At 39.3% G+C, this 18,536-nt stretch overlaps 1 protein-coding gene across 2 annotated transcripts; it reads left to right on the top strand.

The window, feature by feature from the left end:
• Positions 1 to 9: 9 nt before the first annotated feature.
• igsf5a (immunoglobulin superfamily, member 5a) lies at positions 10 to 18,172 on the top strand. 2 transcript variants are annotated; one of them, XM_085175439.1, is made up of 9 exons: positions 10 to 963; positions 3,492 to 3,582; positions 7,513 to 7,821; positions 10,432 to 10,716; positions 14,135 to 14,254; positions 14,387 to 14,411; positions 14,518 to 14,612; positions 14,879 to 14,919; positions 16,903 to 18,172. In XM_085175439.1, the coding sequence occupies exons 2-9, from the start codon at positions 3,525 to 3,527 to the stop codon at positions 16,996 to 16,998; spliced, it is 1,029 nt and encodes a 342-aa protein (XP_085031565.1). In that variant the 5' UTR covers positions 10 to 963; positions 3,492 to 3,524; the 3' UTR covers positions 16,999 to 18,172. The 2 variants fall into 2 exon arrangements, with proteins under 2 accessions (XP_085031565.1, XP_085031566.1); XM_085175440.1 differs by having other exon boundaries at positions 10 to 1,137.
• The last annotated feature ends 364 nt before the right edge of the window (positions 18,173 to 18,536 follow it).

The following is an 18,536-nucleotide window of genomic DNA, read 5'->3' as shown; positions in this document are numbered from 1 at the left end:
TATATGACATATAATGTAATTGCAAGGAGGTATTTCTGTAGTCTATTGATTACTAGATAGTGGAAAAGGGGTGGGATTAAATAAGCTTATGCTTCTTCCTGCTCCTTTTTGAACATGAAAGTTATTTGTAGTTGTGGTTGCTCATTTTCTTTTTGTTTTGCTTTGTTTATTTGTCTCTTTTAATTCTATGTTGTTGTACTTTTTTAACATGTTCAAAATAAAGATTCCAAAAAAAAAAAAAAAAAAAAGGTCACTTTGGATCTGTGTTTGCTCCGTTTTATGATAAGCAGGTCTGACTGGAGTGTGACTGTGATAATAAAGGACTCGGGCACACAGCGTTATAGTTGCACCTGTTTCTACAGCAGCTTTCCAGCTGCTCTTCTCCAGCTTCACACCACACACAGATCTCTGCTCTGGTCCCAGCGACACACTCAAAAGGGGAAACACGATCAGATGATGGAGGTCAGGTGTGTGAGTCAGCCTCCTCTGACACCACAGCCTGAACCAACTGCTCCACCCCTTCCCTGCAGCTGAGCCACAAACCACACTGTGCCACAGTGACGGTTAACTTTAGTAATAACAAAACAATCGATGGTGTTAAATAAACCTTTTGCTTGCAGAGATATAAAGTGAGCATACATAATTATATTATAGTATATTATAGTATATTGATATATGTGACATTAGGACATTTATTTAATGCTTGTTAAATAAACAATGACTAACATGGCTGTTTATGACTCTGTTTGTGAATCAGTTAACTCTTATCTACTCCCCATCCACCCCGAGTGGATGTTTGGGACAGGTATGCTGATAAAGGCATGTTTCAGTGACCAGGTTTGAACTTTGCTCCCTGTGAGAGTCGCAGGTGGAGTCAGCCACAGCGCTGCTCACCTGCTGTTTCAGGAAATGAAGCGTTGATCCACGGCACCCGCCACGACCCACGACCGGAGGTATCACACAGTAAGTTGATCTAATTGAAGATGTTTCTATTTCTGGGGATTTTTTTTTAAATATTAATGAAAAGATTCAAAACTGAGATGATTTTTACATTTATATATCAACACAGCAAAGAGTGGAAAACTTCACAACAAGTGTAAAACGTATTACAGAACAGCCTGGCTCTGCCGTGAGCAAGTAAGTGATAATTAGTAATAATAATTCGCGATATAGCGCTAATAGAACTATTATATTATATTATATTATATTATATTATATTATATTATATTATATTATATTATATTATATTATATTATATTCAGTGTTGGGAACTAACGGAATACATGAAACCCAAACAAAACACGCAATAAGAGGCTCTAATATAAGCGCTTAATGTTGGCGGCATCAGTTACACAGTGGACCCGAAGCCAGCGCAACAGCAGCGCACGGGCAGGAATCCATTTCTTACTTGGGAATTCCGTCACCACTTCACATAAAGAAGAAAGGGATGGGCGAAATCTGACCGTGCAATGCAAATTCAGTTTGCCAGCAACCAAGCTGCTCTCAGCATCGAAAGACTCCACCAGGTTTTAGTTGTGGTTGCTGCCTGGGTCATGTGCAGTTCTGAAAGCAGACAAAGAAAACATCATACTGATACAGAAATTGTTTTCTATACGAGATCTCTGCAAAACGTGCAGCCTTACCTAATGTCCACCCTACTGTTGCTCATTTATATTAAGATTTAAACATCTAGTTGGTACTGCTTTCAGAGGTGCACATGATTGTTTGCAGCTAGCAGGTTGTGAATGCTATCCATCAAGTCTAACAGCACCTCAGCTAACACCAGCTAACAACGTTAGCTCGGTAATATTAATAAATCACACAGTAATAGTACATTACATAGTTGTAAAAATCATGACAATAGATCAAGTAATCCAAAGTATTCAGAGTATGTTACTTACACTGAGTAACTTAACGGAATATGTTACAAACTACATTTAGTGCCATTCTGTAATCTGTAATCTGTAGTGGAATACATTTTAAAAGTAACCTTCCCCACACTGATATTATATTATATTATATTAAATTATATTAGATTCTAATATAATATATGTGTTTGATATCTTTGATGCCATGTGGTCAAATATGAATATTGGGGGTAATTTAGCAAAATCAGCTCAGAGCTTTTAATGATCTCTTTTAATGCTTTTATTAACTGTTATTACTAATTATGGCCTTGATGTTAAGCTCATCAGCTTAAATCATAGTGACTCTTGGTGATTCTAATCGCTGACGTGTGAATGTGTTAAAATGTAACAATGAAAGGGTGAATATCAAAGTGTTCTAATTTGTTCTAAGTGTTCTCTATTTAGTGTGACTGTTTTGCTTTTTAAAAATATTTTGTTGAGAATAAAGAGTTACAAAACTTCAATGGATCAACAAACTTTTAAATCAACTAAAAGTTTCAAATGTCAGTTTTCTACTTTTCATTGCTTTAAAATTCTCTGTCAGTGTCAGTTTACTTGTGTTTTAACAAGGTTTAAGTTCTGTTTTTACTTGGCTTTGTGCTGGTTTAAACTTTTGCTCATTATATTATGGGACTATTTTTGGGATCATAAGTTTCAAATTACAAATTGTGTGGATTGGGAATTGTTGAATGTTGTCAGTTTGTATGCCCCACAGGTCAGTTAGAGAGAGAGGAATTCTACAATAAGCTGGATGAAGTGATAAAAACAAAAAATCTTTTGCCTATTGAAGTTTGATTTAAGCAAACCTTAATAGACATGTAGTGGAGGGGAACAGAGGTGTTAGGTAGGTACTGTGTTAAGGAGATAAATGCAGGTGGAAAAAGAATGGAAATGACTGTGGGGAACACTTTGAGAAGAGGGATGGGTGATGTATGAGAGGGAAACAAGGTGTACACAGGACGACTACATCACATGCAGTGAGTGCAAACTTAAAGAGATAGGAGGAGGCGAGGTGTGGTGGCAGGCCAGAATGTAGCTGAGCAATATCACACGGTGTTCTACATCTATGATACGTTTGGACATCAAGAAGAAGAAGCAAGTGAAGGCAGTATTAAATGGTCTATTAAAGGGTGGAAGTTAAGAAGAGAAGACTGTTGCTCAGAGTTCAGTGAGGAGTTGAGACGAGCTCTGGGTGGTAGAGAAGGTTTACAGGGAAATTAAAGCTTTACTGCTGAGGGAAACTAGCAAGAAGGCATTCAGTGTTTCCTCTGGATACAGGAAAGGGAACAAGGACAGTTAGTGAATCAGGAAGCAGAGTAAGGAGGAAGTGAGGCCAGCTGTGATGGGATGAAGAGTGTGAAAGCAGCTGTGGAGGTATGTCCAGGAGAGAGGGCAGTGGACCTTATAATAAGACTGTTTAACATAATCCCAGACAGTGATGACGATGCCTGAGTGCTGTCCTTTGTTATAATTTTAGTTACTTGAAGTTTAACTTTGTACTTAAGCATGTCCAACAGCCATTTTAGAAACATTCAGGAACATTTTTAAGCTGAGTTGCTAAGTTCTTGTTGCTGCTCATTACAGCCGTCTGTCCCCATCTGTGAGCTCAGCACTACCATGACTGTCTCCTGGGCTTCTCTCTTCTTCATCTGTTTATTACCCTGCACGCTGGGAGGTGAGTATTCATTTCATTTTGTCAATGACTTCCAAGTTTTGTTTTTGTTGCATGTCAGTAGCAGACCTGCCCAATAACAACAAGAGGGGGGAAACCTCAAAATATGGAGCAGCTTTCTTTGATGTGAAGAACAAAAATAATTACGGACAGTGTAATCTGAAGAGAAAACACACAGGAAAACAACATGATCAGAGCGTCCACCTCAGATATCACAGTTAGATCTGATAGATTTTGAGGCATGTCAACATTTCTCATATAGAAAACCGCACCAGGCTTCACTCCACACGCTGAGAAAGACACTGAACACTGTGCTGAATTAGGAACTTTGGTTAAAAGCACACTGTAGAGAGAGTAAACCTCATATAATTTTATATCCTTTTACACGCTAAGCTCATAGTGGACCTCAAAGCCACAAATTGTTAGACTCACATTGTGGTTTCATGATTTTTTTCCAAGACAGACAATAAATGAACAATAACAATCAACTGTATTGATCAGTGTAGTCATAAGATCATGGAGTCAGTCTGTGAGATCTGCAGGGAAATACGTGATCCAGCTTTGCCACTCTTCACACGAATGAATCGAGTGAACCGACAAGTAGGGGAGACCGGGGATAGTTGTAACATGGGTCAGTTGTAACACTTCCAATTTCTCCAATCAGGGCTAAGTTTCAAATGATGTGATTCATCCTGTGCATGCCCAACTCAGTTCTGCTATCACATGTGAAAAATCAGCACATTTTGTCAAACACAGACAATTTAACACGAAAAAAAGTAATTTGTATACCAAAAAGTAAGTTTCTCTACTTTATTTCATTTTCTAATAGCATTATCTACTTTGCAGTTAAACTCATCAAACTTAAATTGTGTTATTTGTATGTCTATGGGGATATATTCTGTGTAGGTCTTTAGTGCTAATGTTTTAGCCGTTGGCTGTAATGTTAGCTAGTTCATGGCTATAGGAGTCTGGGTCAGTTGTAACAGCAACAGTCTGGGTTAGTTGTAACAATAATGCAGATGTTACAACCTACCACACTATTACTTTAACTCATATTAAACAAGTTGGGGCAAAGACATTGGCAACACAATTCCTCCACTGTTTGTGTTCCCACACATACATTATGCAGACCACTGTGTCAGAGATGGACCAGTAGGAAGTACTGGTAGTGGAGATAAATCAGGATGGGTGCAAGAAACAGATTTCCTCATCTTTCTGAAGCACTTTGCAAACCACACCAAGGTAAGCCATGATAAACAGTAATGGAATTGCGATGCTGGTGAACAACTACATTTTTTCAGCTTCATTGTTATGTTCAAAAGTTGGTGCAAGAGTTGTAGGTTATACTGCCCACTCAGCCAATGAGGCCAAACTCAAGGAAGACCAACCAAAATTAATGAAATATTCAGTTGCAGAAAATTCCATAATTTGTCTTTTTTGGGAGGTTGACATATGTTCAAAAGCTAGATTTCTGCATTCTGTCACACACACACACACACAGCTACATAAATGGCTCTAAGTGCATTCATGTGTTGAATAAACAAAGATTACATGTTAATGTTTTGTTAGTACCCTTATTTCATTGTGTTACATTTCACCCCAGGATATGTTACAACTAACCCAGACTATGGGGTTAATTGTAACATTTCACTCTTTGTGTTTGAGACCATACCATGCAATGGGTAATTGTGCTGCAGAGAAAATAGCTGCACTATTTAATAGCCGAGACATGTAAATACTTTGCATTACATTTTGAATCCACTACCTTAAAAGAGACAGAGACATTTACAGACAGAAATGTCAAAAATGTTACAACTATCCCCGGTCTCCCCTACAAACATATCCCTGGATGTGCTTTATTTGTTGTCAGATAACACAAACCTCTGATGTCTGATTCCAGCTTGTGGTACTGTGTAACTATGTAGCAAATCTTTCTGAAACTTATATTGCAACAGCCTGTTTGAACGTCTCGCTATTACAAAGGATCAGTCTTTACCTATGATACAGTCTTGGGGGAAAAACACATATAAAATCTATAATTTCAGTAACATGTCAACAGCCGTGCTCAGACATTTGTTTAATCATGTGACTAACAAGGAAAATCTTCCTTCTGAGTTTGAACAACAGCGAGAAAATATTTTACAATGTCAGCTTTGATGCTTATCAATTGAAGGATCAGTCCTGTTTTGTGCTGTGTTTAACTTCCAGCCTTGTCAAAAGCCAACACAACAAAACCAATGGTCTTTGTGACATTTACTTACCTTGAGCAAACAGCTCTCAAGCACCATATTGAAAAAAAGCAGTATGCACCTGTACAGCCCGCAGCATGCATTACCATTGTCCTGTGAGAAGGAAAAGTTCTTCACTGATTGATGTCACTTCCATATTTCACTTTAACATTTGTGTTTAAAATGTTGTGATTTGCCAACACTGCACCTTTATACACCTTTCATAATAGTCTACTGTAGTTAAAACTTGAGTTAATACCAGAGTTACTGAGTATACTTATGCATATTTATGCATTTATCCAAACAGCTATTATGTGCCAGCGTAGAGTTTAAAACCCTGCATATGCAGGAGCTTCAGGCAGTTTTCACATCAAACATTAGAATAAGAATTAGAAATTAAAATCCACTGAATCAGAATTCAGTGGAACATTTTTAGGATTTGATATAATTGGAGATATAACTGGTTGCAATGTCTGTGAAGGTTCTCAGTCATCCAGGTCATCGTAGTCAAAGGAGCTTGCAAAGAAAAGCGTCTGGACTTCTTTAAGTTGCTTGAAGACGTTTCACCTCTCATCCGAGAAGCTTCTTCAGTTCTAAGGTCAAATGGTGGAGAGTCCCAGATATAAACCTAGTGGGAGTTTCCCACCACAGAGGGACAAAAGGACCCCCGATGATCCTCTAATCACCTGAGCCAAGGTGTGAAAACGGGTGTGGGTCACAATCAGCCAGAGTTTCGGGTGAGTTCATTGTGAAACGTGGCCCCACCTTATCATGCGAATTCCTGAGGTCAGATGGCCCAGGATGTGAGTGGGCGTTAAGGCGTCTGGGAAGGGATCTCAAAACTGGATTATAGATGGCAGACAGTTGGTGTCGTAAACCACCGCCTCTGGCGTTAAACCACCTATGTCCACTGTGAGCGACCATCTTTGAACAGAGGCGGTGGTTTACGACACCAACTCTCTGCCATCTATAATCCAGTTTTGAGATCCCTTCCCAGACGCCTTAACGCCCACTCACATCCTGGGCCATCTGACCTCAGGAATTCGCATGATAAGGTGGGGCCAGGTTTCACAATGAACTCACCCGAAACTCTGGCTGATTGGGACCCACACCGAGTTTCACACCTTGGCTCAGGCGATTAGAGGATCATCAGGGGGTCCTTTTGTCCCTCTGTGGGGGGAAACTCCCACTAGGTTTATATCTGGGACTCTCCACCATTTGACCTTAGAACTGAAGAAGCTTCTCGGATGAGAGGTGAAACGTCTTCAAGTAACTTAAAGAAGTCCAGACGCTTTTCTTTGCAAGCTCCTTTGACAACTGGTTGCAATCTTTGGAGATGTTGTAATGCAATCATGTCAACACACAGCAGAATCTCAAAAGAATATCTCCAATATTTTAGTATTATATTACATGAAGAAGAATGTGTATTCAAAGCAAATTCAAACCTTACCTAAGAATGAATGTGGCCCCTTTAAGTGAATGCTACATACACTTTGAGATCATGTTATTAAATATAATTTTTCATATAGTAAGGCCAAAAGTATTTTCTAAATCACAGAATTAAGGTATTATCACAGTAAAGAAACATGTTTTATATGATCATCAGTGACAGGAGCTCATTTAGTCAAACAAAATGTGCAGAAACACCTCTATGTTCCACACAAGGTTGCAAATCCTCACATCTATTGTCTTTTAAACCTACCAGTGTCAGACCAGTTTCAGCTGGAGCCGATGACTGCAGCAGTGCTTAAAGGCTCCGATGCAAAGTTCATCGCCAGAGTGACCGGATCGTGGGAATACATGGCCTGGACAGTCGGACAGTTTCTGGTCCTCACGGTCCGTAGAAACACTACAATACCTCCAGTAGAGCGGTATTCTGCTAGATTCTGCTCCAGTGACAACAGCAGTTGTGTGGAGTTTACCATCCACAACATCAGCCGCTCACTGATCGGGCCCGTCACCTGTGCGGTTCAAGGGTCATATGGAGAAAAAACAGCACAGCTTTCTGTACAAGGTGGGTTCGTAAACATGTATCAGACATTTTGAAATCGGGTGATTAAAAGGCTAATTCATGTATTGGTTGACCTCTAACCTCAATGTGCAGTCAGTCAAACCTAGAGGAGGATGTTACCTTCAAGGTCTTTACCTTCTTTTCCTTGTATTTTCACACCGTTGTTGTAATGACTGGAGTGGACTCTGGAGGTCAGCAGTGAGCGCTGATTTTCAGGCTTCTCAACGGCGTCTCACAGCAGCGTCTCACCATAAAGTAGATCTGATGAGAAAGAGAAACAAAACGCTTTAAAGCTAAAATGAAAGTTGAAATGATCATTTCTGTGACACTGACAGGCCAGCCTGTCTTATTTTATTTTAATTTGATTAATCTAGTTGGACAAAATTAGCATCACACATGCACAGAGTTGCAGTGATTTCATAAATGAACCAGTTAAACAGTTTATTTAGACCCTGGCTGACAATTATGAATAAATTATCTGGGTTATTGTTGTGGAACTTCAGGATTTATAAAAAACGAGTCTTTTATATTTTTCATTTTAACAAAGTGTAAACCTAATGAAACCGTGGCAACAGTGACTGTAATAATTCCTTAGGTATTCCCCAAAACAAAAAACAGAACCCTGCACAATAAATTTGTTGTAGGCTTAGAAAGATTTAGAAAGGTTGTAAAAGTGTCAGCAGTTCAGTTGTATGTGAACTCAGCCCTGACATGTGTTCAGCTCAGATGTCGCCCTGAATCTAGCAATTTTCCAGATAATCAGCCTGAAGCCGAGCTTTTACACAGACAGCAGTATGGAGTAAAATATGCCTCCTTCTCTACACACAAAGAGCCAAGTGTGGCTTTCATCTGTTGTTAATCTGGGTCCTGGTTGCCTATTAATGGACATTGATTGTGAAGCACTGATGGAGAGCTGTCTCAGGAAGTTGATTAGAATCTTATTGCTTTCCTGCAAGGGGACATTAACGAGGGACACTCGCAGTGAACATTCTGGTTAAAGAGAGTTTCACAGTGAAACAAAACACGTTCCTGAATGGGAGCACCGCTGTAATGACTTGGCCCTTGTCAAAGACGCTTCAATCTTTACACCTGCCTATTTCTCCCACATCCCACATGGTGATCTGGCCATGTGTTACCTGGTAATTTCCAGTGTCCATATTAAAAACAGTCCCTGGAAATCTTGTTCTGCCCAACTTTGCATTGGTAGTTTAACTCTGGGGGATTAAATCAGTGCATAACCTCATGCTGAAGAAAGCTGAGCTGATCCTAAAAACTATTACTTTAGTCAAAGACTGTAGATGAGAGCTGGGTCACTTTGACACAGAAGCGAATATTTCAGGTTCGTGGTAAAATTGCAAACGTGCAAACAGGGAGCAAAGGCTCATTTAGGGGAGAACTAGAGTTGTGCACAGATCGACTACTGCTGATCGGTAACATTGCAACAGTTTCCTCCACTCAGTCCCTTTATGTAACATATCTAAAAAATAAAGAAGTCAACAGGCAAATACTGCATTTCAGCGTTTAATAAAGCACACAGAGAATCAAAGCCCCGACATAACACAAAGGAGTGCCAGGAGAGGGTCTTTTATGAGATAGCGACTCTGCACTCTCACTCTCACGGTGCAGGTTAAATGAAGCCTGCTGTTAGAAAACAATCATTTCTTATTAAATGGCCTGTATTTGTATAGTGCCTTACTTGGTCCTAAGGACCCCAAAGCGCTTTAATACACAGTCATCCACACATTCACACACTGGTGATGGCAGCTACATTGTAGCCACAGCCACCCTGGGGCACACTGACAGAGGCGAGGCTGCCGGACACTGGCGCCACTGGGCCCTCTGACCACCACCAGTAGGCAATGGGTGAAGTGTCTTGCCCAAGGACACAACAACTGAGACTGTTGGAGCCGGGGCTCGAACCGGCAACCTTCTGATTACAAGGCAAACTCCCAACTCTTGCGCCACGGTCGCCCAAATATATTAAGATATAAGAAGTTATTATAAAATATTATCCGCACATGCGTACAAGGTGTATGTGTCAGCAATTGTTTATAGCCACGGGTTTGTTTCTGTGGTGTATATTTATTAGAGCAGGAAGAAGTATTTATTTCACTCAGCTTAATGATAATTTGAGGAAATAACATAGCTCACTCTCAGAGATGTAGTGAGTGAAAATTTAATTAAGCTCAATCAACATTTGACAGTGGCTTATTGGTTGTTTGACTACTTTACTACATTGGCTTCTATACTAAACATGAATCTCTAAATCTCAGCTGGAGGAAGTTATGAGGAAGTCGATCTCTGCTTACATGACTTTACTGCAGATTTTTGGTCTTTTCGTGTTTTTTAACCCTAGTAAACCAATGGGGTCAGAGCCGACCCCATTGGTTTACTAGGGAAAACCATGGGGTCAAATTTGACCCCATGGGTTCTCCAGGGTTAAGGGCAATGTTAAATATAGGGAACAACTTTCATCTATATTTTTCAGTTTATTCTTCAGGTCCAATCATGAAGCTAAGAATTTATTGTGGACAGCACATTGTCGCCACTCTTTGATTATGAGGTCAGAAATGGGTTTTCTTCTGGACCTAAACTCTCCTCTGTGTTTCTCAGAGAACGGTACGATCAGCATCGCAGGACCGAGCATGAAGGTGATGTATGACCAGCAGGTAGCGTTCCAGTGTGTAGCAGCTGGTTGGTACCCCAAACCTACAGTCACATGGACTCTAAATGGTAACGCTATGAACAGCACCCTGGACAACTTCAGCGGTAATGGGGATTTCTTTAACTCCACCAGTGTGCTAACCTTCCAGGCAGTCAGAAACACGACAGTCAAATGTTTGGTGAGCATCCCAGCACTGACGTCCCCGCAATCAGCGTCTCTCTTCTTAGTAGTTGGTAAGAAACTCTTACTTACTTTTTGTGTATAAAGTTGAAAATGTTTAACAAAGAAGTTACAAGCCGTGACTTCTGCTACCTTCAGAAACAAGAGGATCTGTTTCTGAGTCATTTCCTCTATCTGTGTTACTGCCACTACTTTACACTTTAATTCCAACTACCTTTGCAATGCTGCCAATCTGACCACAGAGTGTAGACAAGCAGGAAACTGTCATTTTACGTGCAAAGCGATCCCTGTGTAAAACAAAGATGTTAGTATTTTTCATTAAAACTTTGGTATGCTGCACTATTTTTGCTAAACCTAAAACAAAATGTTGCCCTTTTTAAATCTAAAAGCTGTTTTAAATCACACTTTCAAACAACAACAACAACATTCAATTCAATTCAATTTTATTTACATAGCGCCAAATCACAACAAAAGTCGCCTCAAGGTGCTTCATAGATACAGAGAAAAACCCAACAATCACATGACCCCCTATGAGCAAGCACTTTGGCGACAGTGGGAAGGAAAAACTCCCTTTTAACAGGAAGAAACCTCCGGCAGAACCAGGCTCAGGGAGGGGCGGCCATCTGCTGTGATTGGTTGGGGTGAGAGAAGGAAGACAGGATAAAAGACATGCTGTGGAAGAGAGACAGAGATTAATAACAGATATGATTCAATACAGAGAGGTCTGTTAATACATAGTGAGTGAGAAAGGTGACTGGAAAGGAAAAACTCAATGCATCATGGGAATCCCCGGCAGCCTACGTCTATTGCAGCATAACTAAGGGAGGATTCAGGGTCACCTGGTCCAGCCCTAACTATATGCTTTAGCAAAAAGGAAAGTTTGAAGCCTAATCTTAAAAGTAGAGATAGTGTCTGTCTCCTGAATCCAAACTGGAAGCTGGTTCCACAGAAGAGGGGCCTGAAAACTGAAGGCTCTGCCTCCCATTCTACTTTTAAATACTCTAGGAACAACAAGTAGGCCTGCAGAGCGAGAGTGAAGTGCTCTAATAGGGTGATATGGTACTACAAGGTCATTAAGATAAGATGGTGCCTGATTATTTAAGACCTCGTATGTGAGGAGCAGGATTTTGAATTCTGGATTTAACAGGAAGCCAATGAAGGGAAGCCAAAACAGGAGAACTCTCTTTCTAGTCCCTGTCAGTACTCTTGCTGCAGCATTTTGGATTAACTGAAGGCTTTTCAGTGAGTTTTTTGGACATCCTGATAATAATGAATTGCAGTAGTCCAGCCTGGAAGTAATAAATGCATGAAACATAATTGCATGACTAATTAAAACCAAATCTAAAATAAAGGTCTAACCAGGTAATCTTATGATGTAATAGCATTTTATCATAGGTCAAGTCTGGACAGTCATGGACGCGATGTGAGGCAGTGGTATAGCTGGAAACTGTCCATGTATTAGGGTACTCACAAAAAGTAATGTATTACATTACTCACTGTTTTCTTCAAAAGTAATGCAGTATGTTATTTTATTACTCACTGGAGAAAGTCATTTGTTACACTACTTGTTACATTACTTTGTCATTACTTAATAAAATTACTTGAATTGTACTGTCTTGTTGTCCGCACACCAATACACATGTGTAACCTAATAAAACAATCTTTCTTTCAGTTCTTACGTATGAACACAAAACAATAAAACAAAGATGAAAACGAGCCACAGTCATCCTGCTTTAGAAATACGAACAGGCAGCTAGCTTAGTGTTAGCGAGCTTTATGTGCAGATGAGACAAAAGTTCAAAGTGCCAAAGTTCTGTTAGCAGGATAATACATGTGTTTCTGTCCCGGATGCAGTTTGGTTTACCACGATGCTCGTGTCCTGTTAAGCAAGCAAAAAGTTTGCGTCAAAGCTCTAACCATTTTCCTTCTCCTGAAATCCACTGACTGCTGCAAGAGTGCGCTGGAAGAAAAATGTTATTGTTGGATTCTTTTTCCTTTCTATCCACCCAGCATGCAGATAACTAATGAATGTAATGTTAGTAACATGTCACGTTACTATGTTACTGAAAAATATGAAGTGATTACAGGCATGTATTACTTTGTAACATATTACACCCTACACTGATATATTATAATCATATAAGGAGATAATTATATTTTCACGTTTTTTTCCGTATGGAGGCAAATCTCACATGGGACTATAAGACACTCTCTCCAATTAATGCGAGGGAATTTTTTTTCCACTTTGCTTATTTATGCCTGATAGATTATGAAGGTCCTAACAATGATTTCAGTGTTAGAAGTAATCGGAAGGGTCGTCCTTTAATGAATGACCCTGACAAAGCACGACAGCGTGAATGATGATATATTACTATTTTGCCTTAGCCAGTATAACAGATTCCTTCTACTGTATGCTCAGATCTTATGAATAAGTGAAAATCCACAGATATACATAAAGATCTAATTTATCAGATTTGATAAAAAAATAAAATAAAATAAACAGACAAAAACCAAACAAAAAAATATTCAACTTATAACGTAGAGTAATTACACTAACACCAATAGCCCTGAATGTTTGGAGCCAGCCAAGATGGACACAGATATCACATGGATTCTATGCTGTAATATGCAAAGAGGGAGAAGTGACATTTCTACCAGGAAGTAAAGCGTCCTGCTTCAAATTAATAGAGTAGAATAACAGCTACGGACTGTTCTGAATGCCCAATCTTAGGTTTTTTGAATCTTGTCTCTGTATGATGTCAGTAAGAAGAGATATACCTAATATAGTCATGTCCACTGTCATTATGCAGTGCCACAGGACTAAATCATGAGTTGGTATTATATTCATCTAGTTTTAGGTTTTTTGTTAGATGCCTCAGAAAAAGTATCCAGTTAACGCAAGCTTTAGACATCCACATTCTGTTCTGCAGACTTAAATATGTAATTTAACATGCCACGCTTTTGCCTCTCCCAGAGAAGAAGAAAAGACAACAAAGGTTGTCATCAGTTCTCATTTGTCAAGAGAACCACAGTCGTGCTGTGGCCAGGATGTCAGTGGGACTCTGTTCAAATATTTTTGTTTTGTGAGCGATAACCAATCAGATGAAGCAGTGTAAAGCATAAAAGTATGTGTGTGTATAGGTGTGTGCTTGCTCATAGGGGGTCATATGATTGTTGGGTTTTTCTCTGTATGTGTTATTGTTGGGTCTACCTTACATACAAAGCGCCTTGAGGTGACTGTTGTTGTGATTTGGTGCTGTATAAATACAACTGAATTGAATTGAATTGAATTGAACTGAATTGAACCTAGGTACAGTATGAGATACACAGGGATTAGTTTGGACACTGAGTTTTAAATAAGCAGAATTTTCCCTTCGTTTTATGTGCTTTTATTGAACAGTTTAGTGTGATAACAACAGCTTTAAATCTTTGAATCATTTTCTCTTACTTCTGATCTTTCTTCTGCAAAAGCTCCCAAGCCGCCTAATTGGACTGTGTTGATAGCTGTGGTTGTGTCCTTTGGAAGTCTTGCTCTGCTGGTTTTACTCATCATTGGAATTTGGTTCTGCTACAAACGCAGGAAAGAAAAACGTAAGGGTCTCACTATGTCATTAACTACGTAGATTCCCCACAATCACAAATGTTGTGCTAACAGATGATGAGCACAAATACAGTGTCACTGTTTCGTTTGTTAACTACAAGTATTTGTGAATCTGTTTTTAGAAACAAACTATCAGGACGAAATGAGGTAAAAGCCAATTTAAAATTATTCTGCCATTTAATTTATTTATTAACTAATGAACCTTTTTCTGCATACAGTAAAACTGACTGATGTTCATATTTGTGTGCTGTAGGAGAGTGAGGACACAGAGCCAGTTAAGTGGTGTGCATGGACCCAGAAACAAAGAGGGACAAGTGAACACAGCATATGTGCCGGAGGGTCAGACAAGTAAGACTGAACACAAACACACAAGCCTTTAAGAAGTTACTCGTGTACCAGTATCTAACAGATAAAAGGGTACCTGTTCTTGTACTTTGCTCTTTGGTGGAAATCTCTGAACAATCTTAGAGGTAATCCAATTATCCAAAACTATCTGATACACTTTGAATCTGCTGTTCAAAGTATGTAGACCTCTGAGGCAAAAGGATAGTTTACATTGTTTTGCATAGTTGTTGATCCATCCTTGTTTTCCTGTTTTGCTTCTCTCTCCGCAGGTGTTCCTACCAGTGAAATCACTGACAATGGCTTATTCCAGGTAAATAGCTCCAGTAATTTAGATCCTGGTCTGGGTTTTATGCAGCAGTAAACATGCTAGCTTATCAACCTGTCCAAGCTGACATTAGGATGGGTTAATAGGCTATAATGTCAGGCAGACAGCTCACCAATAACTCACAGGACTGTTATTGGACAATAGAAAGCAGTTTTGTTGGGTTTGTGACTTTTCTTACAGCTGCACTGTACTGGTGACTTTGGTGGAAGCAAAGAGCAAAGATGTGTTACAGTTCTCGTCTATGTCTTCCGTGCTAGCAGCCCAGTAAAGCTAAATGCTAAAGTTAGCATACAGTGCTTTTCAGAAGACCAGTATCACCATCTTAGTTTAGCATATTAGCAAACTACTATTTGTTTAAGGGTAAACATAAAGTAGGACATGGGCTAATTTGCAGGTTTTTTTGTGGGGGAAAAATACTTGAATTACCTTGAAAATGTTCATTTTGATCACATGATGAGTGGTCATGTGTCACTGCTATGCTAATCCATTCAGTAGATGTTGAGATATTTCACTGATATTATAGAGAACAGCAGTTTATCTGTAAATGCTTCAGGACATTTTAATGAAACTCAGAGTTCTTGCAGTTACCTTAGCTAGAGCCACAATACTAGCTAAACAGCAATCATTGCTTCACAGTTCAGTGTCAGCACCACATAGTGAAGTCTATTTTCTGTCTGGATCTTCAACCTAAAATATGAACTCTCATCACGTCATGATTTATATTGTTTGAATAAACCTGATTGCCTTATAAGTTTGTCATTGTGAATTCTCGAGTTATGGTAAATGGACTGGTTCTTATATAGCGCTCAAAGCGCTTTATACAGCTAATTCATTCACCCAATCACACAAGCACTCTAAGCTTAAGTGCTAAGTATCTAACATTCATACTCCGATGGATGCATTTTAACCCCATCAACATGGGGTTAAAATCTTGCCCAAGGATATTTGGCATGCAGACTAGAGCAGCCTGGGATCGAACCACCGACCTTCTGGTTAGCTGTAGCTCAGGTGGCAGAGCCCATGGTTGTGCTTCGACCAAACCATTTTATCCTTGAGTCCAACTAAACATTTGACCTACTTTTTTAGATGTTCCCTCTAAACTTTCAAAAGATATCATGCGATAAAATGTATAATGCCTCCCTTAAATAGAGCTTTTCCAGTCAAGCAGCAGCAGTTTGTATGCTTAAGTGGTTCAAGTCTGTCTTCATACTGCCATCATACTCCAGTGAACGCTTGGGGTTCAGTATCTTGCTCGAGGATACTTTGACATTTTGCTATTCAGACTGAAGCAGCCAGGAATCAAACCATCAGCTGACCTGCTCTACTTCCTGTGGCAAAGCCAACCTGTAGAGAAGCATCGTTTTTTTCACAGTTCTTCATGCTGTAATGTCCTCTCATGGATTACACAATAGAATACCAGTTTTTCTAGTATTGAATCCATCTGATCTGTGGAACCATATTCTTTACATAAACCACAGTGAGTAACACTTGACACAGGTGGCGTACATTACAGTCCAAATTTTGCTTAGTCATGCTGTGTGCCTTTGGAAATCTGAGACTGTTTTGATTAATTCAGATCATTTTGCTTTGTAAATGAGCAAACATGATAATGTATTCGTGTGGCTTCACTTCTGCATTCAACCACGTGAAAATATATTCTCCATAATTATGACCATGTTAATTTTTCCATGTACTTCAGCAGGCAGGGCACAAATGGGTGAGTCACTGTTTTACCATGCAACTAATTTAAGTTTTGAATGACGCACCCAATAAACAAAGATGTTATACAAGACCACAGTTACATTGCAGTATTTCCAAGCTGATTACGTGTTCAGAGGAGGAATATGATTAATGTGTTGTATAGATTTTAAAGTAACACACAGGAATATAGGTTGATGAAAATGTTGAAAGAAAATTTTGGATTTATTATTATTTATAATGTTAAATTTTGCTGTTTTTGATTTTTAGGTATCTACTGTGGCAAACGGTGCACAAGCAGGTGGTGCCTTCTACAATTTTGAGGATCCAGGCTTCATAAAACACAGACATGTCACGATTGTGTGAGGACAAACAGAGGACATGACACGTCTCTGAATGCTCGCGAGCCTGGGAACAAACCTGCACAGCATCTAAACGGTGCTCGGCTTTGTCTGGATAAAAGGTGATGTGAATGACTGGATCTGCTCAAACCAAAGACTGATGTAGTGTGAAGACTGTAGCCTCGGGTGGCCACGCAGTTTTTAAATCCTCCATAATTTATTGTAGAGAAGAAATCATATAACCCTGCGATATATATATACGAATTGTGTACATTTCTATTGTAACATTATGTGAATTTAAATATTCAAAAGTGATGAAAGTGATTAAACTTCTAAATCCCCTAAATTGCATCTCCTTACTTGTAAAGCAATTGTTCTCTGAAGAGTTGTCTATTTTAAAAAACATTATTAAAACCTGTTTTAAATGGTTACTTTGAGGATGACACGGCAGTTTCACATGTATAAGTTATTAGCCAGCTGTTTGCAGTGGTTGTAGCTCATGAGGTGGAGCAAGTCATTAGTGATGGGATTTCCGGCTCTTTTTAGAGATCCGGCTCTTTCGGTTCGGCTCACTAAAAAGAGCCGGCTCTTTCAGCTCTGAACCGGCTCTTCAGGTTGTTTTGTTGCTTTAATTAATTTATTATTAACAATAATATCAAATTATGCACAAAAGGAATTACTAACGTAAAAAAAAAAGTGGTTTTATTTATATATGTTTATATATAAATATATGCGGTGGCCCCTAGAGACAAAACACGTACAAACTCCAAAACACATTTCTAGCATGAACTGAACTTCCAAAGCAGAGCTACTAGATCACTTAAATTACACAATTGAAAGCATGTGTGTATTGTTTGTGTATTTATACACAGGCACTCATATATATTCATATAATTTAAAAAAAATGTTCATTTACCTGTTACACACACCAAATCCGGTTGTTGGTACTTGCTGGCTTGTGTAGCCACTAGGTAACAAAAGCTCAGCACTGCGCCTACATTCTGGAGCACTTCTGTTGACTTTTGTACGTGTTTTGAGTTTTTACGTGCTTCGGAGTTTGTACCTGTTTTTACATGTTTTGGAGTTTTTACGTGTTTTGAAGTTTGTACAGGTTTTTACGTGTGAGCCGGCTCGCGTCGTTCACGTCAAAGAGTCGGCTCTAAGAGCCATTTCGTTCGCGAACGACCCATCACTACAAATCATCTACTAACTGGAGGTTTGGCAGTTCAATTCCTTGTTGTTCCAGTCTCCATACCAAAGTATCCTTTGCTCAGATATTGCATGAGTACACGATTTCTTTGAGTTATAGCAATTTTATTTGTCATGGTGCAAAATAGAAATTCGTCATTTTGCCAGGGTCACGCCCTCTGACAAAAACTCAGTTTTCAATGTAGCCCAAGACCAACTTCTTAAGGCTTTTCCTGGACAAATTTAGTTAAGGTTACCCACCTCTACTCTGTATCCCAAAGTTTTAAACATGACATTTCCTGTTCCCACTAGGTGGCGCTGTCACCAATGTCAAATATGGCAGTTGAAATGTTTTCAGGGGCGGAGCCTTATCAC

The sequence above is a fragment of the Neolamprologus multifasciatus genome, chromosome 10, assembly GCF_963576455.1.
Source record: "Neolamprologus multifasciatus chromosome 10, fNeoMul1.2, whole genome shotgun sequence".
NCBI classification, from domain to species: Eukaryota; Metazoa; Chordata; class Actinopteri; order Cichliformes; family Cichlidae; genus Neolamprologus; species Neolamprologus multifasciatus.
The sequence above is the reverse complement of the archived record's forward strand: the minus strand, read 5'-3'. Positions and strand labels throughout refer to the sequence as shown.

What these genes read in the sequence shown, in the direction of transcription:
- igsf5a (XM_085175439.1), top strand. Translation starts at nt 3,525, where the DNA reads ATGACTGTCTCCTGGGCTTCTCTCTTCTTCATCTGTTTATTACCCTGC. An exon ending in CAAACGCAGGAAAGAAAAAC is followed by an intron (nt 14,255 to 14,386) that starts GTAAGGGTCTCA and finishes ATCTGTTTTTAG; the next exon opens with AAACAAACTATCAGGACGAA. An exon ending in AACTATCAGGACGAAATGAG is followed by an intron (nt 14,412 to 14,517) that starts GTAAAAGCCAAT and finishes TGTGTGCTGTAG; the next exon opens with GAGAGTGAGGACACAGAGCC.